Source organism: Castor canadensis, chromosome 13, assembly GCF_047511655.1.
Source record: "Castor canadensis chromosome 13, mCasCan1.hap1v2, whole genome shotgun sequence".
NCBI lineage: Eukaryota > Metazoa > Chordata > Mammalia > Rodentia > Castoridae > Castor > Castor canadensis.
The window spans coordinates 54,625,075-54,648,147 of NC_133398.1; the positions used below are offsets into that span (position 1 = coordinate 54,625,075).

Below are 23,073 nucleotides of genomic sequence, written 5' to 3' on the forward strand. Positions count from 1 at the left end.
ATTAAAGAAAAATTCAATAATGGTACAGAAATCCTAAAAAAATCAAACTGAAATCTTGAAAATGAAAAGCTCAGTTGAAGATGGATGCTGATGGCTCACACCTGTAATCCAGCCACTTAAAATGGCTTAGATTGGAAGGAATGTGGTTTGAGGCCAACCTGGGAAAAAAGTTCACAAGACCCTATTTCAATCAATAGCTTAACATGGTGGCACATGCCTGTTATCCCAGCAATGGTGTGAAGTATAAAATAGGAGGATTGCAATCTAGGCAGGCTTGGAAAAGAGTGAGACCCTATCTTAAAACCAATTAGAGCAAAAAGGACTGAAAGTGTGACTCAAGCAGTAGAGTATCTGCCTAACAAGCACAAGGCCCTGAGGTCTAATTCCACCACCATCAAAACAACAACAACAACACCCCCCCACCGACCTCCCCACTCAAACACAAAGCTAGACCAAAAGTCTGGATAATGGAATGAAACATGTTGAAAACAGAAATAAGGGACTGGACATAAAGTAAAAGAATTGGATCAATCAGTCAATCAATGAAAAAAATACTAAGAAAACATGCATGTACCATGCAAGACCTCTGGAACACCATCAAAAAGCCAAAGCTATGAATTGTGGGTATAGATGAAGGAAAAGACATACAGACTAAAGGCATAGATAACTTATTCACTAAAATTAACAGAAAACTTTCCCAGTCTCAACAGGGTCATACAGGTATAAGAGGCTTTCAAGAATCAAATTCATCAAGATCAGAAAAGAAATATCCCCAGACTAACCTAATTAAAACTCTAAACATACAGAAGAAAGAATATTGAGCTGGGTGTGATGGCTCACACCTGTAATCCTAGCTACTCAGGAGGCAGACATCAGGAGGACCACAGTTCGAAGAAAGCCTAGGCAAATAGTTCTGTGAAACCCTATCTTGAACCCTTCACAAAAATAGGGCTGGTGGAGAGGCTCAAGGTGATGGCCCTGAGTTCAAGCCCTGGGACCATTAAAAAAAAAAAGAATATTGATAGCTGTAAAAGAGAAGTGACAAGTCACATATAAAGGCAATTTCATCAGAATAATAGATCTGTTAACACAAATCCTAAACGCAAGGAGGACATGTAATGATATATTTCAAGCCCTCACAGAAAAAAACTGTCAATGTCAATTAGTGTAAAATTACCCTTAATAACTGAAGAAGAAATAAAAATAACTTCCACCATAAGCAAAAACCAAAAGAATTTATGTTCACCAAGCCAGAACTCCAAAAATACCTAAAGGAATCTTATGCACTGAAGAGGAAGATAACTGCAACCAGGAAAATACAGGAAAGAATAAACCCCACCAGGCAAGTAGGTTAGCAAATCAGGAATAGGAAACATCACAAAAACAGAAAAATGACAGGAATTACTACATACCTTTCAATGTTAACACTCAATGTTAATGATCTCAATTCTCTAATAAAAAGACAAAATGGTGAGTCGGATTAAAAAGCAAGACGTGATAATTTGTTGCCTATAAGAAATATATCTCACTGACAAACACTAGCTTAGGGTCAAACTGTTGAAAAAGATCTCCCAAGCAAATGGAGCTTGAAAACAGGCAGGAGCAGCTATTCTCATATCTGATAAAGCAGACTTCAAATCAAAATTAGAAGGGACAAAGGTCACTTTATACTAATAAAGGGAACAACCCATCAAGAAGAAATAACATTTGTTAGTATATACACACCAAATATTTGGTGTACCCAACTTCATTAAAGAAACAATACTACCAAACTAACCAAAAAAGAAAAGGAGGGCAAGACCAAATCAACAAAATTATAGATTAAAAAGGGGGTATATCAACTAACACCAATAAAATCCAGAAGACCATCAGGTAGTATTTTGATAATGTACATTTTATTGAATTGGAAAATCTAAAAGAAATGAACAAATTTCTAGACCCATATGACCTGCATAAATTGACCCAAGAGGATAAAACCCACTTAAACAGATCTATAACAAGGAACAAGATTAAATCAGTAATACAAAGTCTCTCAACCAAGAAGAGGCCAGGAACAGATGAATTCAGGACTGAATTCTATCAGGGCTGAATTCTATCAGCTGTTTACAGAAGAATATATGCCAGTGCTATCACTGATACCAAAACTGAACAAGGACACACATGCACAAAAGAAACTTATACACCAATTTCTTTGATGAAACATAGATGAAAAATTCTCAATAAATACCTGCAAACTGAATTCAACAACACATTAAAAAGATCATACACCATGATCAAGTTGGTTTTATTGCAGGAATGCAAGGATGGTTCAACATATGCAACCAATAAGTATAATATCCCCCATAAATAGAATCAAGGGGGAAAAAAAAAAAGAATCAAGGGGAAAAAAATCACATCCTCTCAACAGACAGAGAAAAGGCCTTTGACAAAATTCAACAATCCTTCATAATAAAAACCCTGAAGAAACAAAGAATAGAAGGGAACATATCTCAACACAATAAAGGCAATATATAAACCTACGGGCAGCATTATTTTAAATGGAGAAAAACTGAAACCATTTCCTCTAAAATCAGGAACAAAACAAGGATGTGTCCACAGTCTTCATTCTCATTCAATACAGCGCTGGAATTCCAAACCAAAGCAGGAAGGCAAAAGAAAGAAATTAAGGAGATACAAAAAGGAATGGAAGAAGTCAAATTACCCCTTTTTTCAGACAATATGATCCTATTTTTGAAACACGCTAAAGACTCAATCAAGAAACTCTTAGTTCTGATAAAAACTTTTGGTAAGGTACCAGCATATAAAACTAATACACAAAAATTAAGAGCTTTTCTATATACCAAAAATGAATAGGCAAAGAAAGAAATCAGGAAGCTATTCCATTCATGATAGCCTTTTAAAAAAGAAAATATCTAGGAATAAACTTAGCTAAAAAAGACCTCTACAACTACAAAACCTTAAAGAAAGAAACTGAAGAAAATGTCAGAAAGATCTCCCGTGCTCATGAATAGGCAGAATTAATATTGCCGAAATGGCTACACTACTGAACGCAATCACAGATTCAATGTAGTCCCCAACAAGATTTCAGTGCCATTTTTATTAAGACAAAAAAATCTATCCTAAAACTCATACCCAAGTACAAAAACCTGAAAAGCCAAAATAATTCTGAGGAAAAAGAACAATGTTTAAGGTAAAACAACAGATCCAAATTATACTACAGAGCCAAAGTAACAAATACAGCATTGAACTATCACAAGAACAGGCTTGAAGACCAATGGGACAGAAGAGAAGATCCCAAAATAAACCCACATAGCTATAGCCATCTAATTTTTGACAAAAAAGCCAAAAACATACATAAGAAAAAAGACAGCTTGTCTTCAACAAATAGTGCTGGGAAAGCTGGCTATCTAAATGCAAAAATACTGAAACTAGATCCCTATCTCTCATCCTGAACAAAAATCAATTCAAAATGGATAAGCCATCTTAATGTAAGACCTCAAATTTTTAAAACTCCTGAAGATATAGGTATAGGCAATCATTTCCTAAACATGACTCCAATCATCCCAGAGCAAGAATTTACAAGTAGGGTTTTATGAAACTAAAAAAGCTTCTACACATCAAAGGAAACAGTTACCAGAATCAAGAGAGAACACATGGAATGGGAGAGCATCTTTGCCAGATATCCATCAAATAGAGGATAAGTATTTAAAATATACAAAGAGCTCAAAAGGTTAAACAGCAAAGAACAAATAATCCAATTAATAAATGGGCAAATGTTCTCAGAGGTACAAATGACTAATAAACACATGAAGAAATATTTAACATCTTTAGCCATAACGAGAATGCAAATCAAACCTACACTGAGATTCCATACCAACCCAGTCAAAATGGCAATCATCAAGAAATCAAACAATAATACTAGCAAGGATGCAGGGAAAAAGGAACCCTCTTATACTGCTTGTGGGAATATAACTAGTACAACCTCTATGGAAATCAGTATGGGGGTTCATCAAAAGCTAAAAAAAGATCTACCTTGTGACCCTGCCATACCACTCTTAGTCATGTATCTGAAGGAGTATAAATCAATATACAAGTGAGATACCTGCTTATCCATATTCAATGTAGCATGATGTATAATAATCAAGCCATAAAATCAGCCTAGGTACCCAAAAACCAATGAGTGGATAAAGAAAGCGTGTTTTGTAAACACAATGGAGAATTATTCAGCCATAAAGAATGACATTATGTCATTTGCAGGAAAATGGATAGAACTGGAGACCATTTTGAGCAAAATAAGTAAAGAACAAAAAGACAAATATTACATTTTCATTCATATGCAGAATCTAGGACTAAAATGAATAATAATGAAAACTGGAAATGAACATAAAAGGTGGACCACTGGAGGGCTGGAATCAGTGAGAGGTGAAGAGGTTCAAAGCATATTACCTATCTATATATGAAGACAGCATAATGAAACCCACCAAATACTGTTTGAAAATGAGAAGAAGGGATATAAGAAAGGAGAGAATCTGTTTAAAGTACACTGTATGAATCTATGAAATTTTCACAATGCAACTCCCTTGTACTATCAGTGATTCCTGAAAATTAAAAAAGGGGAAATAACCAAAATATCTGTCATTGGTAAAGCAATAAACAAGATATGTTTATATCTTTAAAAGGAATAAAACAGATATTCTACAGCTAAAATGAGTAACAAATGAAAATTTCACTAGATAATTCAACAACTGACTTGAGAGGCAAAAGAAAGAATTGCCAACTATTAGGTGAAATTTAAATTATTGTGTCGAACAGCAGAAAGAATTATAGAGAAAAGTGAACTGGGCCTAAGGAACCAGTGGGACACCATCAAGCAGATATGCATATATAGTATGGGAGTGCCAATGAACAATAGACAAAGGGCAGAAACAATATTTGAAGAAATGATGGCAAAAAGTCCCAAATCTGATGAAAAACAATGACTCTAAAAATCCAAAAACCTTGATAGACTCCACATAACTCAAACACAAAAAGAAACAGACCCACTCTGAAATATATATTATACTCAAACTCATAAAATTATACCAAAAATAGAGAATATTTAAAGCAGCAAAATAAATGACTCATCATGTAAAAGGGAGGCTACTGAGATGACAGATTTCTTATCAGAAACCATGGAGGCAGAGGAAATGATATGACATATTCAATGTTCTGAAAGAAAACCTGTGAACCTGGAGTTCGTTATCTGGCAAAATTGTACTTCATATACCAGAGAGAAATTAAGACATTCACAGATAAACAAAGGCTGAGAGCATTCATTATCACTAGACATGTCCCATAAGAAATGCTAAAGGGAGTTCTTCAGATTGAAATGGAAGGAAATAAGGCAGTAACTCAAAACTATTGGAAGAAATAAGGACTTCCATAAAGGTAAATAAATGGGCAAATTAAAAAGCAATTCAACTGTGTATTTGGCTTATAACTCTACTTTTTATTTCCTCTACTAACTTAAGGAAAAAATACATCAAATATGTATATATTCATGTCTTTGAGCATGCAATACATAAAGATGTAATTTGTTACAAAACAATAACATGGGGACAGAACTATTTACAAGCAGAGTTTTCATAAGCTATTGCAGACTGCTGGTTTCAATTCAAATTATATTGAAGGGCTGGAGACATGGCTCAAAAGGCAGCACACCTGTCTAGCAAGTGTGAGGCCCTGAGTTCAAACCCCAGGACTGCCAAAAAAAAAAAAAAGCCTATAAATTTAGGATGTTAAATGAATAGTATGGTTATGGCAGCCACAGGAAAATAGCAACAGAATGTACACACAGAAAAAAATGAAAAGCAAATCAAAATCTATCACTATAAAAAATAGCTAACCACAAAAAAGGCAGTAACAGGGAAATGAGGCACAAAACCTATAACAGATATAGGAAAATATAAGAAAATGCCAAAAGCTAATTCTTAGTATTCTATTCTTGCTCTAAATGTAAATGAAATAAATTCTCCAAATATAAAGGAAGATACTGACAGTATGAAAAAATGAAACTTTATATAACTAACATATTGTCTATAAGAGACTCACTTTTAGATCCAAAGACACAAATAAGTTGACAGTGAAAGGAAGAAAAAGACATTCTGTGTAAATAATAAAAAAATAGAACTGAAGAAGATACGATGACATCAGATAGACTATAAGCCAAAAATTTATAAAAGACAAAGGAAGGTACTATATATTTATGAAAAGGTTAATTAGTCAACAATATGGCAATTTAAAAAAGATATGCAGAATTTCTTTTGGGGGTGATGAACATGTTCTAAAATTGATGGTGGTGATCTTATTACAACTGTACAAAAACTAAAAATCATTAAATTCTACTCATCAAGTAGATTAAATGTATATTATGTGAATTATCTCCTAATAAGGCTTTTTCAAAAAGGAAAGAGGTAAAACTTCCTCTAAGTTATAATTTTATAACTTAGAAAAATCTAAAATAATGCTAAAAATATTAGAATAAGATAGCAGGGAAATGTTCAATAAACATTGAAGATAAAAGAAATTAGGAACATTTCTGTTATGCTATCAATAGTTAGCTAGGCATGGTTCATGGCTGTAATCCCAGATTTGTGGGTAGGTAGACACCAGGAGGATCTTAGTTCAAGGACAGCCTAGGCAAAAATTCAGCAAGACCACATGTCAATCAATAAGCTGGGCATGGTGGCATGTGCCTACAGGTCCAACTACGTGGAAGAACATGTAGGAGGATGGCTATCTGAAGCTGGTCCCTGGTAAAAACATGAAACCCTACCTAAAAAATAACTAGAGCAAAAAAGTGATGAGGGGCATGGCTCAAGTGATAAAGTGTCTGTCTAACAAGCAGGAGGCCTTGAGTTCAATCTGAATACTGCCAAAAATATTTCTAAAGAAATAATTTAAAATACAGTAAAATTATTCTTACTAAAATGTTTTTTACAATAGTATTTGTGGCCCACAATAAATCTAATAAGAGTATGCAATGCCAGACCCAGGAAGTTACAACAGCCTATTCCATATTCATGGGTGGTAGAATTACAAACTGCGACTCCAACCTACTTTTAAACAGAAATTTGTACTGAAACTAATAAAATGATTCTTAATATTAAAACTTTGTGAAGAGATATAGGGCTTGTGACTTATCAAAAGTAAAAATAATAATGAAATACATTTCACTACGAAATATTGATTCAAATTACAAAACTACAATGCCTAAAACTATGAAAATAATAGAAAGTCCAGAAACAACCCCATACACACAAGGAAACGTGGAAATGAGATTGTATCACAAATCAATAAACCATTGAGTAAATGAAGTAAAAACATAATCATATCCCAAAAATGAACTCCAAATTGGCTGAAACTTTAGGATGGGAAAACTTTTATCATATAAAACTCCTAAAGCAAAAATTCATTCAAGATACAGAACTGCAAGTCACAGGACTGATTATTTAAGTAACTTAAATGTATGAAAATAATCATGTAGTATTCAATTAACACAAGGCACTACCACTTGCCCTTAAATACATCCAAATTTTTGAAGGTTGTAGAGAGGCAGAAACTGACATAAATATTAATGAAATGTGCCAGATACAGTGGCTCATACCTATAAACCCAGCTACTTAGAAGGCAGAGATCAAGAGGATCTCAGCTTGCAGCCAGTCCAGGCAAAAAGCTAGTGAGAGCCTATCTCATCAAATAAGCTGGGAGTGGTGATATGCACCTGTCATCTTGGCTAATGAGAGGCACAGGTAGGAGGACTGGATTCTAAGCCAGGCCCCAGGCAAAAATGGGAGACTCTATCCAAAAATATTACTAAAGCAAAAAAGGGCTGAGAATGAGGCTTAAGTGGCAGAACTCCTGCCTAGCAAACACAAATTCAAATCTCAGCTGGACTCAATGGCTCATGCCTGTAATCCCAGCTCCTCAGATCAGGGGCATCAGGGTTCAAAGCCAACCTAGGCAAAAACAAGATTCCCTTCTAAACCAATAGCTAGGCATGGTGGCACATGCCTGTCATCTCAGCTACTCTGGAAACATAACTAGGAGGATTGTGGTCCAGGCCAGGCAAAAACATGCAACTTTATCCCAAAAGTAACCAAAGCAGACAGGTGTGGAGGCATGACTCAAGTGGTAGAGCACCTGCGTAGGAAGCACAAGGCACTGAGTTCAACCTCCAATACCACCACCACCAAAAACAAAAAACAAAACAAAAAAAAGTACCACTAATAACTATAATATTAATAATTTTTAAAACCTAGAATTCAATTACCTCAATAGCTCCACCATTCTGTGAGTATGCACTAAGACAATATATTTCCTTAAATATCTGATTCATACACTCAGACATCTCCTTTTCCCTAACTGAAATATACATGAACATACACACACATATACAAATAATCATATCAACTATACATGTGTTACCTATTTATATGCATACATGTATTTATTTATGTTATATATTATTTTCATGTGCACATATATAAGACTACCATATTTACTAGCCTTATTTGCTTCTGCCCTTTTCAATAAAATCTATGGTAAAAAGAGAAACCTGAAATTGACGGGGAAATAAATTAGAAAAAAATTCAAGACAAAAAGAAAAAATTAGTTTGAAAAATACTGATCAAAAAAGGATGTGAGATCATTATAAAGACAGTAACATTTTTTCTATTAAAATTTTACCATAAGCCACAGAAAGCACTATTGGAGGAACAAATATGATTACTCTTAACTGTTTCATGGAGGTTTTTTACACTTCGCTTTCTCAATGACCTAGAAAAATGTTAAAATTATATTGCAATCTATTCTAGCTACAGTTATAAATTTAAGCCTTAATTATAAAAAATGAAACCCATGATTCTAAATATGTTTTTTCAAAATACATTTTATTTCAAAATGCAATAGCCTTTATTTTTTAATGATTACATTTTAGGATAACTATTTGAAGTCAGTTTCCTGCTTTGCAACATCAATTTTTAAAAAGCTATGGGTCTTAAGTGAAAGAATATAAATTAATGCTGGTCCCCACTGGTGGATTTGAAATATATAACTTATTATTTAAAGAAAATAACATGTATTAAATTCCTATAAAAATGCAGATCCAGAATAGCAGCATGAATTCCATTCTCATTGTATACCTTTATTTTTGCATCAATGGTATACTTTTCTTTTCTCCAATGTGCTTCCTGCTTCCTCAGTTTCTCCAGGTCATTTAGCAGGTCAGTGCAGCGGGTACTTAATTTCTCATTTTCCTCCTCCAGATTTTTTATAACCAGCCTGTTTTGCTCTTCTTTATTCTGTACACACTCCTTAGTGTCCTGTAGAACAGTACCACAAGGGCCGATAAAGAACCACCAAAACAACAAAAAAAAAGGTGATAACTAATCAGCAAATATAAACTGTGCAGTTTTACCCTCACAGCAGCTTCTTCTATATTTGATTGCCAAGGTCACCTGTGTACTTTTATTGGCCTCTTTTCATGCAGGTGGATGGGTCATATTTTTTCACTGGATGACAGCTTTGATGAGTACACATTTGCAAAGAGCCCATTAATTGATCAAGCTGCCTTTGATGCTGTCCCCAGCTATTTTTGAGACCCACACAGACATATCCTCCCAGACCTGAGTTTTATCAATTAATAATGCTAGTCCCATCAGAATCTAATTACAAGAAGCCACATATTCACACTCCTACTTTCTTAGCTCCATTTCCATCATTAACTATTTATCTGAAAGTTATAAAGCTTGGAGTCCTAGCTTTTAAGCATCTTTATCAGAGTTTTTGCATGTGAGAAAACTGTATGGTACAAAAAGGCCTAAGGCAATTTTTTTTCCTCCAAGCCTCACTTTCTGTGTCACAAAGGCTGACAAAACTTAAAACAGGACTTCAAAGCAACAGTGGTCTGAAACTATGTGCAAGACAACATACCTTCATTTCTTGACTTTTATCTTTAAATTTTTTCTGCAAGTCACTTAATTCTTTCCTTAAGAAAGCATTTTCTTCATCCACTTCAATCTTCCGTTTTACAAGGTCATGTATTTCCTGTTTCAGTAATGATTCTCTCTATGGAAAAAATTTAAATTTTTGGTGAGCTGGTATATCTAAGAAAAAATTATTTTACTTTAGAAGCTTTTGATTTTAATTTCTAGTGTTAAGACTAACTAGCTTTTGTAATAAAGTTTATGGTCATATTTCTCATTTCCTGTAACACACCCATGGATACTCACCTAAAATGTGGAAATATGGTTGCTATTTACTGGTCTACAATAAAGAAAACATAAAAACTGGACACTATATAGTAAGCCACACCTAGAAAGCAAACCTTCAGAATTTGTGTAACAGGAAAAAAAATTTACAAAACATATCTAATAAAGAAATTGTATGTTAGCTAAAATAAAAATTATTCTTTTATTTGAATGTTATTAGAAAACTTTTGGGGGAAACAATTACAGAGGCCAGGAGCAGTGACTCAAGCCTATAATTCCAGCTCTTGGTGGGGTCAGAGAACACTATGGTTCAAGGCCAACCAAGACAAAAAGTGAGCAAGACCACCACCTAAAGCAACAAGCCAGGCATGCTATCATTCCAGCTTCATAGGAGGCATGAGTAGAAGGATCCTGGTTCAGGCCAGTCCCAGACAAAACCCTCAAGAACCTACCTGAAAATAATCAAAGCAAAAGGGCTGGGAAGTCACTCAAGTGGTTCAGTGCTTGCCTATGAACCACAAAGCCATGTACCCAGCCCTTAAGATTACCATAATTTTTAGCTAAATATACACACTAGTCAGAGATATCTAAATGACACCAAATTGGCGAATATAACTATGCCTCAATTGTTAGCTTCCCCCTTTTCTATTTATATACCTTATCTCTCATGAAACCTTACCTCTTCTTTTATAGTCTTAACTTTGTTTGAAAGACTATCCAACCCAATCCAGCCCTACTCAATCATCAATCTCACATTTGCAACTTTCTATACAAATACCACTATTTAGATTATCTGCTGGTACTTCAAACTAGACACAACAAAAATCTGTATCCCGGTACCACCTCTTTCCTAGATTTCTTCACTTCTGTCCACCCACCCAGTCTTTCAACTAAAACTGTCTGGGCTGACACTCTTACTTGAAGCCTCCATGTCAGACTCAACAGTGCCATCTGTCTGCCAACCAAGAAGCAGACATATCAAGATAGAAATCCAGCTTTTTTTGTTTTGTTTTTAATTTTTAAGTCATATGCCTAGTAAAAACTGACCATTGTTCCATCTCTAGTCTATCACAGATGCTCAGATCTCTAAATATCAATATCAATTCATTTTTATACTGCTATATTTAATTATCAAACCCTCTCCAAAAAACTCGAGAATCAAGTGAAAATGGGATTCAGGGATAGGGGCTGGAGGCATGGCTCAAGTGGTGGAGCCCTTACCTAGCAAACAGGAGGAGCTCAGGTCAAACCCCATGACCATGAGAGGGTACTGTGGCTTGAATTCAGGGCCTCACACTTGCTAGGCATGCGCTTTACCACTTGAACCACTACACCAGCCCTGTTGTAATTTTTTAAAGCTGTTAATTGATGACTTTATTTTGTTTTTGTTTTTGTTTTTTTCCTTTTTTCTTTTGCCATGACCTGGCCCCTTTTTGCTCTGGTTATTTTGGAAATAGGGTCTCATTTGCCCAGACTAGCCTGGACCTCGATCCTCCATTTTATGCTTCCTACCTTTGTTGTGATGACAGGAGCACACCATCATAGGCCAGCTTTTTTCCTGAGACAGGATCTCACAAACTTTTTTGCCTGGGCTGGCCTAGAATCATGATTCTCCTGATTGTAGTCAACCCCACAGCTTGGGATAACAGGTATGAGTCACCGGCACCTGGCTTTTATTTTACTTCTAATAAAGACATTTTAGATACTACATAGATACAAAAACATTATCTGTGAAAAGTGGATAAAGAATACAAAAAAACTGTACACACCAGTATCCAGCTAAGAAAAACATCTTTATTATCATTTTGTAGTCCCTTATATGTTCCCTATATCTCCAATGCTTCCAGAGGCAAAGACCATCCTGGAAATCTGTTTTTAATCTTTCTCTTACTTTCCTTTATAATTTAAAGGGATGCACACCCCTTTAGGTTATATAATTCTGCTTGTTTTTTGTAGTTGAATGTAAATGAAATCATATTATGTATATATTCTGTGCCTATTTTTGTTCAACATATGTTCCAAACTTGACCCATATGGATGGATAGAACTATAGTTCAATTATATTAGTGTTTAGTGTGACTCCATTGTATGAATATACTGTAATACATTTATCTATTTCTTTTCAGTATTTCTATTTCCCACTTGAGGGAAAGAGGTACACAGCATTGCAGCTATGAACACTCATAAGCATGGCTCTAGATACCCATGAGAAAAATTTCTCAAGTAGTATCTATTACAGAAACTGCAATCTAGAAATGGGTCATTAAATCAATTTAGTCAGCAAATTGGCATTTTTAAAAATTGGAATAAAAGACAACACAAAATATCAAAATGATATGCACAAATTCTCAGCAAAAAAACACCCGTAAGAATAAACTTATAAAACAAGTAGACACATTACATAAAGTATTTCCTAAATTTCTGTTGTGTTTAATTGGAATTTTAACTTTATTAAATATTATAAAATTCACACTTGATATAAATATTATTGTATATTTACCTTTATTATATGTAGTAAGGACAAATGTTATGAAACTTTCATTTCACGTATGTGTATATATACTGGGTCATGAAGCAAAATATACTTCATTCATTGTGAGAATCTTATTAACGAAAGTCTGAAAAACATTTCTCTAGATTATGTATACTTGGAGGTGAAATTGCTATGTCACAGGTTATATGCATTTCAAGAGTACCCATTATTCCATCTCCCCACCAACAATTAGGACTCAGGCTTAGGAACTCTACAAATCCAGTAGATATAAATGGCAAATGAATATGGCTTGAAATCTTTATTTCCTGTTTTAATTATTTGGCCATATCAAAAGATGTCTGACATTAACTAAACAGCATAAAAACAGATGCATAAAACATAGCCCATTTTCAATTCATAGTCCACTTTTCTGCTCTCATCTAAGTCTTAACCTCCTTCAAGGTTAAACTTCTAAGCCAGATATGGTGATGCACACTTGTAATGCCAGCATGTGAAAGACTAAAGTAGAAGGATTGTTAGTACTAAGCCAACCTCAGCTATGTAGTGAATAGAAAGCTAGCCTAGACTACATAACAAGACTCTGCCCCCACCCAAAAAAGAAAAAAATTAACTTCTAAATGAAATTTTAAAGATTCAACTTGTAGCTCCTCCAACCTCCATGAAAGCTTCTCCAGCTATCCCATCATTTTATAATTCCTGTCATTTCTGTATTGCTTATATTATTCATTTGACAAGCATAATGCCTAGTTTTGATAATTATCTCTATATATTCATATTACCTACCAAACTAGAGAATGGTTTACAGATAAGATTGATGCTGAATAATGAATTCAAAGATGTGAACATTAAGACTCAAAAAAATTATAGGCAAATCCTTCAAAAGAAGAAATGACAAAACTTTAGTATCCCTCATCTATTCTGGAATTTACTTAGACTCTGGGAAGGAGAAGACACTACCAACTGACTTAAGTTTTAGAATGATTTTCCCATTAAAATGAGCTAAACCCAACAGGCACTGAAATACAAATGACACCAATGACAAGTTCTTGCATACGCTTATTTAATAATTTAAAGCTTGGCAATTGAACAAACATGGTAATTTACAAAGACAAACAGACATAACTTGTAAATAAAAACGCGTAATAAGGCAGATTCTTGGTTAACCAAAACTATCATATTCTGAAAACTAGTTTGACAAATGTGATATTATGTTGCACAATCAGTAGTTGTACAAAGATGTACTCTCAATAGAAGAGGATTGTTAAACTCAAAATTCTGTAATTCTGTAAAGCTCAACATATTTTCCTAATGAAATATATGCTCAATGATATACTTTAAATAATGAAAACACAGTATATACAAGTAAAATTCATTTTAGAACTTAGCTTCATGAAACTTTTTCTACAAACCTTTGTAGATACCTTCTTAGTGGTCTAACATGAATTTATATTTAAATAGTAAACAAACTCGGGAGGAACCATAAAGCATAAAGGGTGACAAAACAAAGTATGTTTAGAACAAATAATTTATCAAGGATAAGCAAAGAAATGAATAATTCAAATAATGTTCAAGAGAAGTATATATAGTAAGAAAAGAATTATAGTAAATATGATGTAGGGGAAAAAGGGATATACAGGCTTTTTCCCAGGCAGTACTGGAGCTTAGTTTATTTATTATTAATGCTGACCTACTTTCAAAATGGGCATGAAGGTTTTAATAAAAAACAGAAATAATGAAACCACAAAACTAAAACAGTGGCAAATGAAGAAAGAGGAAGGGTTAAGAAAACTAATCACAATTGAAAACCAAAATTTATTGGTGAGCTTTTTATAAGGTAAGAAAAAAAGAGAAATACATTGTTCATTAGTAATTATCATTTAATTAAATACAATATACAAGGCTGTCGGAAGTCATGTTATTTAGTGCAATGATAGAAGAGTAATTCATGACATAACTTACTGTATAACTAACAGTAATAAAGCTTAAACGTAGTCTTGCAACAGAATAGGAAGGGCATAAACCTCCCAACACAGTGGTTTTTTCTCATTTATTTTTGTTGTTTCTGGACATAGATTGTTTTTGCAGGCAAAAGTGGGCCTCATGCCTGGCCACTGTGCTTTCAGCCACCACTGCTCCAGGGTGGAGCCAAGCAGCCACACTGGGTCTGTGTGACCAGCAAATAGGTGGGACAGGGTTCAGGGCAGAACTGAGTACTACAAGCACCACTTCTGTAGCAATCACCTTCCCTGCACTTCAATTGTGCTGCTTCTGCTGCTTCTGTGACTGCCACTTTGACGACCATAGCTCCTATTCCAGTCACAACAACTGCATCTACCTCCACAATTCTCTGGCTGCTCCCATAGCTGCTGTAGCTAGCTGCTGCCACTTCGACAGCCTCCACCACTTCTGCTCCACTGACAGCCACTGTCACTTCTACAACTGCTGCCCCAGCTACCACCAGCTTCCCTTCAGGCTTCCAGAAGAAACCGTACGGCAATTCTTTAAACTATTATCAATATAACAGATTGCACTTCTAGGAAAGTTTTTTTCAGCCAGCTAAAAAAACTTTCTAACAATTTGACCAGATAGACAATTAAGACTAAAGCCAAAAGACTTGTCATTCTAATTGTATTCCATAAACTATTTAATATTACTAAGTAAAATAAAAACTCAACAAAGGGACTTCCAGTTTCTGGTCCAGCATTAAGGGTGTTGGAAGTCATATCTCCATTCACACAAGATAAAAGCTAAACAAACTAAAAATCCACACTTCTTAGATTCATCAGAGAATTGAGGTTACTGAGCAATCCAATACTCTGCAGATAGATAGCTGTAGAGAATAATCAGAATTGTAGTTTTGCCTCTAACAACTACAGCTACAACAAACAGTCATCGCAGCTGAACCTCTAGCCTGATAAACACAAAAGACCTACTTACCTCAGTTCTGGTCTTACCCCAGTTACCTGGCCTTCTGAAGCAGGAAGTTCCACAGGAACCAATATCAGGGTAGGAAAAGCTAATCTGTAGTTAATGAATTACAAAAGGATGAATGTAGAAAAATTTGAAAGATAAAATTCCAGGAGGGCCTAGTGCACACTTTCCTAAGATTCCTAAGCTTTCCAAAATTTTACTTTCTGGAGCCCTGTCAGGTTGTCACAAGGAAGAGTGAAGAAAAATCCCTTCCTGCTGCCAATGGGGAAGTGAAACAGTAGACATTTTTAAACAGAGAATTCTTTTCTTTTTGACAACACTAGCCCTCAAGTAAATCTGGTTCACCAGAGCCCAGCCTAACAGTCTTACCAAAGTCTAACCAACCTGCGGAATCAACTCCAGCACAATCTCAACGTCCTATTTCTCCTAAGAAAGGGAAGAAACAATACAAGTGAGAAGCAATTATGAAGGTAACAGTCAGAGGCACAAGCTCACCAAAAGACTTGAGACCTAATCATAACACTATCAGAATGGTCATCCTTTTCTCTCCATGCCTCACCATCACACCATATCAATAGGGCTCCTGTACAATAAAGGGTAATACAACTGAAAGAAATAGTATCTCAGAGGTTACTTAAGAAGTCTCTAGAGAAGCCCAATAAAACCCAAGACACCAAAGGCAGCAACTATAGCAACAAGTAGTCGACACAGCATAACCTCTAGCCTGAAAAACACGGGCATATTTACCACAGTTCCTCTTAACCATTTGGTAATTTTTTGTGTCACTTTGGTTAGGCCATGACACTCAAAGTACCAAGTCCATATGTTGTGAAAGTATAGATGTGATTAACATTTAAATTAGTGGAGTTTAAAACAGATCACCCTCAGTACTGCGAGTTGATTTCACCAGTTAGGGAAGCCATGTTAGGATCAGACCATCACCCTTATAGGCAGCTTACTGGAAACACCCTACCACTTACTGAAAGGACCACACCTAGCCTCAAGGGAATGACAAACTCTCACCTTGCTGAGGGTCAGAGCTGGCTAAGAACCCATCTCCTCTAGCTTCCCCAAGCAATTGCTGATCTCAGAAAAATCTCCACTCCAAGCTAAAATGACCCTCTAAACCCCTCCCCAATACCTACTTCAAGTCTGTAAGCAGCAGTGAGGTTCTGTCTTTGGCCAGAAGAAGACTCAGCTCTACATGTCTTCTTCTCAAATAAGCCCTGTGCTGGTGTTTAAGCCACCTCCCACCTTTCTATTCTGTCCCACCTTCAGTTTAACAGATGAGGCCGAAACCCAAGAAAGGCATGTAGGTTTGACTCCCAGTGTTACAGGAATCTCAGAGACATGAGACACCAAGGCTTTTCAGGAAGCAATATTTATTAGTATACAGGAAGTGGCTCAGTGTATTCACATCCAAAGGCCAAGCCCCCAAAACAATGGGGTTTCACCTTATATACCCTTGCAAGCAGGTTACAGAAGCAAAAAGTAAGGTTTAACCCATATATGCCTGCATACAACTCTACTGGCTACTTCACCCCCAGTGACCTTCACATTTAGATTCTTCAAAATTTTATATCCCTACTATGCCATCCTCTCCCCACTGTTACATTATTGGAACAGACTTGTTTCTTTTTTTGGTCCTCTTCACTGCTACACCAGCTCTCCACTCTTGCAACCTGGAAAGCAGTGGGAGCAGCAGCTGTTCCCAGGTTCACTCTCCTATTCTGAGCAGAGATTAGAGTCACCTCCCACAGCCCCTGCTGCCTCTCTCCCTCTTTTCACAACTTAATCTCTCCCATCCTTCCCTTTCTTTCCTTTTTTTTTTTTTGATGTCTCCACCAGTGACTATCTCCCTATTGCTGGACTTCCATCCAACAGCAGCCTTCGAATTTTAGTGAGGTTCCTCTTCTTCGAGTTTTTCTCTCACTGTGTTTCCTACTATGGCCATCCTACCTTGAACCACGCAAAGACTCAGCCAGTGAGAGACTCCCTCCACCCACCAACTGGGAGGATTCAACTGCTATTTTTCTGGGAATGCCTACAAATTCCAGATGCACTGCATATTACAGACTATCAATTGGTAGTGGGGATGTTCCTGCCCTCTGATATGTCTGTCCTACCAGGTAGGACCACTGTGAGGATTACTCACCTTCTTGTCTACAAAAATAGGTCAGAAATCATTCAAGTCTCTGAGGGACAGTCCACTGGCATCTGAGTCTCCTCCAAAACCTTCGAGAAGGTTTCATGAAGACCATTAAACCCAAACAGCTAACTTTGTATTGTAGCACAATTTGGCCCCAATATAAATTGGACAGTGATAACCATTGGCCTGAACAGGGCATTTTTGATTTCCAAATTCAGCATGATCTAGAAAATTTTCTCCAACACTGTGGCAGATGGTCTGAGGTCTGCACACAGAGGCTGGTTATTGCTTATCTCTGCTCAAGACCTTCCCTCTGTCAGTCTTGTAATTCCTTCCAGATCCTCCTTCTAAATAAAAAACCTTCCAAAACTGCATCTCCTCCTATAGCCTCCAAAGCTACATCATCCCCCTTAACCAAGTCTTCTCCCAGTCTTTCATGGATTTTGGCCCAGCAAAGGAGGCTCTTCTTCACCCAGCCCTGCAAAATGCTACCCCTCCTCCAGCCCACCCCCTCTGCCCCTCCACCCTCTCCCCAGCCCCCACCATTATCTCCCACTACCCCCAAATATGCGATCCCATTTCCGGTAACCTCCTCTACCCTCCTCCTCTTCAGATCCAGCCACTGTCTTCTTCATCTACAAACTGAAAAAGAGCATTGGTTCTTCCTGTCAGATCCTACTATCTATCAAAAGGAATTCCTTTACATCACCCAGTCCTATAATCTGACCTGGCATGACGTATATGTTCTCTTTTCATCTATCTATCCCCGAGAATAAGGACCTTATCTGAGCAGCTACTCAAGCCTATGCAGACACCCTCTGCCCACAACCCCATGGGGCGGTTGCTGTCCATACATAGGGAAGATCCTAACTGGGACTGAAGCAGGGTAAAGCAGGGCAAGTTCAGGACTCATAGAAAAAAAAATTACACCTTAAATTAATCATGCTTTGGCTCAGGAACCGCTCTCACCTGGCTGGGAACCGCCCATGCCCTCCCCACTCATTGATTACTGATTGAGAATCACCTGGTCCACACTTCCCCTAGGTCATCATAGGTTTTAAAAGCACCTGAAGGGCAGAAACATGCTCTCTTGGCTTGCAGCTTCCACCTGGGCCCCACAATGCTTCCCTCTGTATTTCTCGTCCCTAACTTTTAATAAACTCCCTTGACACCCACAAGTCCTGCAATGAATTCTTTCTGGTAGGATATGAAGAATTTGGAATTCTTCTGATTACAGACTGCACCAGTGCCATTAACAGGACTATCAGGCAGATTCCCAGGACCTAAGACAAAGGAGACATATGATAACCTGTCTGCTGGCAGGTATGGACAAATCCTGTGGTTAACTATGAAAAGATTAAGGAAATGAGTCAGGGGCCAGATGAAAATTCATCTCTTTTATCACCACCTAATAGAGGCAATGATTAAATGCACCCACCAAACTCCTAAGACAAATGAAAGGGCACTTTTATCTCCACCTTTATTTTATCTCCCAGTCAAAAGCTCCAAAAACTATGGGCAAGGCCAGAAACATCCCAAGCAGACCTTACAAAGACTGCCACAAAGATTTTTAACAATAGAGGAAGAACAGAAAACTCAAAAACTCAGGAGGTATCAAGCCAGATCCTGATGCTGGCAGATGCTATTCAAAAGGAGTTCCAAAAAGGCCTGTATAAGGTTACTCCAGAGGCACCTGCATATCCATGTTTATTGCAGCACTACTCACAATAGCTAAGTCATGGAAACAGCCAAGATACCCCACTACTGATGAATGGATCAAGAAAATGTGGTATCTATACACAATGGAATTTTATGCAGTCATGAAGAAGAACGAAATGTTATCATTCGCTGGTAAATGGATGGAATTGGAGAACATCATTCTGAGTGAGGTTAGCCTGGCCCAAAAGACCAAAAATCGTATGTTCTCCCTCATATGTGGACATTAGATCAAGGGCAAACACAACAAGGGGACTGGACTTTGATCACAAGATAAAAGCGAGAGCACACAAGGGAGATATGAGGATAGGTAAGACTCCTAAAAAACTAGATAGCATTTGTTGCCCTCAACGCAGAGAAACTAAAGCAGATACCTTAAAAGCAACTGAGGCCAATAGGAGAAGGGGACCAGGAACTAGAGAAAAGGTTAGATCAAAAAGAATTAACCTAGAAGGTAACACACATGCACATTTCCTGTGCATGTGTGCACAGGAAACTAATGTGAGTCAACTCCCTGTATAGCTATCCTTATCTCAACTAACAGAAACCTCTGTTCTTTCCTATTATTGCTTATACTCTCTCTTCAACAAAATTAGAGATAAGGGCAAAACAGTTTCTGCCAGGTATCGAGGGGGTGGGGGCAGAGGGAGGGGACAGGGTGCGTGGTAAGGGAAGGGGTGGGGGGAGGGGGGAGAAATGACCCAAACATTGTATGTACATATGAATAAAAAAAAATTTAAAAAAAAAAGGCCTGTATAACCATCCTGTACTTAACACCAACAAGGGCAGAAGGCTCCCCCCAGGCCCTGTTTCAAATGTGGCTGGTCAGGTCACTGGGGCAAAACCCTGTCATAACCCCAGGCCACCATCAGGGCCTTGCCTTCTAGGTGATCAAACAGGACAGTGGAAACTGGATTATCCACAGCAGGATCCATCTACTTGCCCAAAGACAGCCAGTGCTTACCAGTCATCTACTTCTGACCCAGGACTGGAAGACCTTCTGGACCTGGCAACAGAAGACTGATGGGATCCTGGAGCCACTACCCCCAACAAGGTCATCACTGCCTGGGAACCCAGGGTAACTCTGTCAGTATCAGGTAGGAAAACCTTATTGATACAGGGGCTTATTCTGTGTTACCAGAATTTTCCCAACCCCTATTCCCTTCTTCCCTCTCTATTCTGGAGGTTAATGGCTCTTAACTCTGCTGTGTTCAGACCTTCTCTCTATACTCTGTTTGACACTCAGTTTTCATACTCCTTTTCAGTCATCTCCCCCAATGTCCCATTTCACTTTCAGCAGTGACATCCTCCTCAAATTAAATGTCTCACTACATTTCACAAACACTCCTGGCCCTCAGCTGCCCAAATGCTGGACTATGACAGATCCATCAACCTCACATCCCTACTCCCTCTTGTCAATCCCCAAGCATTTGTCAACTTCCTCCCATAGTTGCTACCCACCACAGGCCTATAAAAATAGCCCTAATATAAATGACCTATATATCCGACAAACTCAATACTCCCTTGGACTATAAAGGACTACAAGGCTTAAAACCCATCATATCTCTAGGCTTCCCCAGGTAGGGGTCCTCAGACCCAACAATTTTCCAAGTAATATTCCCATTCTAGCTGTAAAAACAGGATCCAATAACTACCGCCTGGTCCAAGATCTCCGCCTTGTCAACCAGGTGGTGGTCCCCATATACCCTGCTGTCCACAACCCCGACACCCTTCTCACCCATATTCCACACTCCATCACTCATTTCTTTGTACTGGATGTCAAAGATGCTTTCTTTGCCATCTCCCTAGATCCCTCCAGCCAGGATCTGTTGCCTTCACACAGGCAGACCCTGACACCCACACTTCCACCCAGCTAATCTGGACAGTCTTCCTCAGGGCTTTCAAGACAGCCCCCACATGTTTAGTCAGGCTTTGGCCAGTGACCTCCTCTCTCCCTCTTTCTCTCTCTCTCTCTCTCTCTCTCTCTTTTTCTCTCCAAGCAAACTCTACTCCTCTGTAGCCCCTCCTTGGACCTATCCCTCAAACACACCATACAACTCTCAACTTCTTACACAGCAAGGCCCAAATAGCCTCACAAGTCACTTACCTGGATCTCACCATTACCCCTCACTTAAGGGCCATCCCACAGTCCTGCAAACAAATAATCTGAGACTTTATCATGCCTCAGCACAAAAAGCAACCTTCTGTCCTTTCTGGGTCTGGTCAGCTATTTTCATCTGTGGATTCCCAATTTCGGCCTATTTACCAAGCCCCTACACACCGAATGCCCCTGAGAAGCCTCTAAACCCTTTTAAGCCAATTAAGGCCCACTTCACCAAACTCACAGAGGCTTTGCTGAGGGCTCCAGCACTTGGAGTCCCCAACTACTCCCAGCCTTTTAGCTTATACCTACACATAAATCAAAACATCGCTATGGGGCTCCTGTCTCAGGATTATGGCCACACACCTCAACTTGTACATATCTACCAAAACAATTAGACTCAGTCATATAAGGATGGCCCTCTTGCCTAAAGACCCTCTTAACATCTGAGGCAAAAAAAAAAAAATTACATTAAACCAACATATAATCATCCTATTCACCCGAAACCTCCAGGCCTCCAAAACCACTGGACTCTTGACCTCCTAACAGCTGAAAAGAGGGAACCATGCCTCTTCTTACAGGAAGAATGTTGCTTCTACATCAAACAGTCCGGGGTTGTTCATTCATCATGCAGTTAAGAGTCTTCGGGAATGTGCTGCCAACCTCCAACAGCAAACAATGGATAGCTTGGGACAGACGCCTTCCTGAACTAAATGGATGCCATGGGTAACCCCTCTGCTGGGACCTCTTCTTTTTTTCCTCATTCTGTTGACTATCGGACCTTGCCTCCTTTAAACTCCCTCTCACTTTGTTTCCCAGAGGCTCCAGGCATTCCTGCAGGACACTACCATAAGCACATCAACTTGGTTCTGTGTGGGGAGCAGATTATGAGAAGCCTATGAGAACCTGACATAACCAGAGCTGTGCCCAGTAATCTACAGGCTGAGTTTGGCATGGCCCCAGCCACAGAAGAGTATAGGATGCAGAACAGCTGCTTTTCCTAAGTTGTTTACCTTCAGAGAAGTAGAAATGCAGGTTTCTCTTGTTACAATGTCACACCCTCCCAGAGAACTGTTGCTCCACCTCCTTGTTTACCACTGGATATAAAAGACTCCCTGAAGAAGGCTCTTTGATGTGGGATTTTGATTGGCTGCCATGACGCTGACTGGTGTGTCACCACAGCAGCTTTCTGCACCAAGAACTTTATACATAGGCTTTAGAAAAGTTAAGCTAAAGAAAAGCTAAAGAGAGAACACGAGACAGTGCAAGTCTAAGGACTGAGACTTTAAGAGTTATGCTAATGCAGTTTTTAGACAAACCTGCTGTTGTTTGCAAGTCTGAGCACTGAGACTTAAAGAGAGAACATGGGACAGTGCAAGTCTGGAGGCAAAGACTCTAAGAGAGATTATGCTAAAGAAAGCTAAGGAGAAAA

General features: G+C 37.9%; 1 protein-coding gene across 16 annotated transcripts in view; it reads right to left on the reverse strand.

Annotated features, from left to right (window-relative positions):
- Positions 1-23,073, reverse strand: part of Cntln (centlein) — a 314,618-nt gene that overhangs the window by 224,361 nt on the left and 67,184 nt on the right. For all 16 annotated transcript variants that reach the window (XR_012440429.1, XR_012440430.1, XM_074051749.1 and 13 more), the window contains 2 exons: positions 9,973-10,107; positions 9,183-9,362 (listed from right to left, as the gene is read on the reverse strand). Coding sequence is in view for 14 of the 16 variants with exons in the window: in XM_074051749.1 (XP_073907850.1) it covers positions 9,183-9,362; positions 9,973-10,107 (315 nt within the window). In the remaining 2 variants the exon portion in view is untranslated. The remainder of the gene's footprint in view (positions 1-9,182; positions 9,363-9,972; positions 10,108-23,073) is intronic.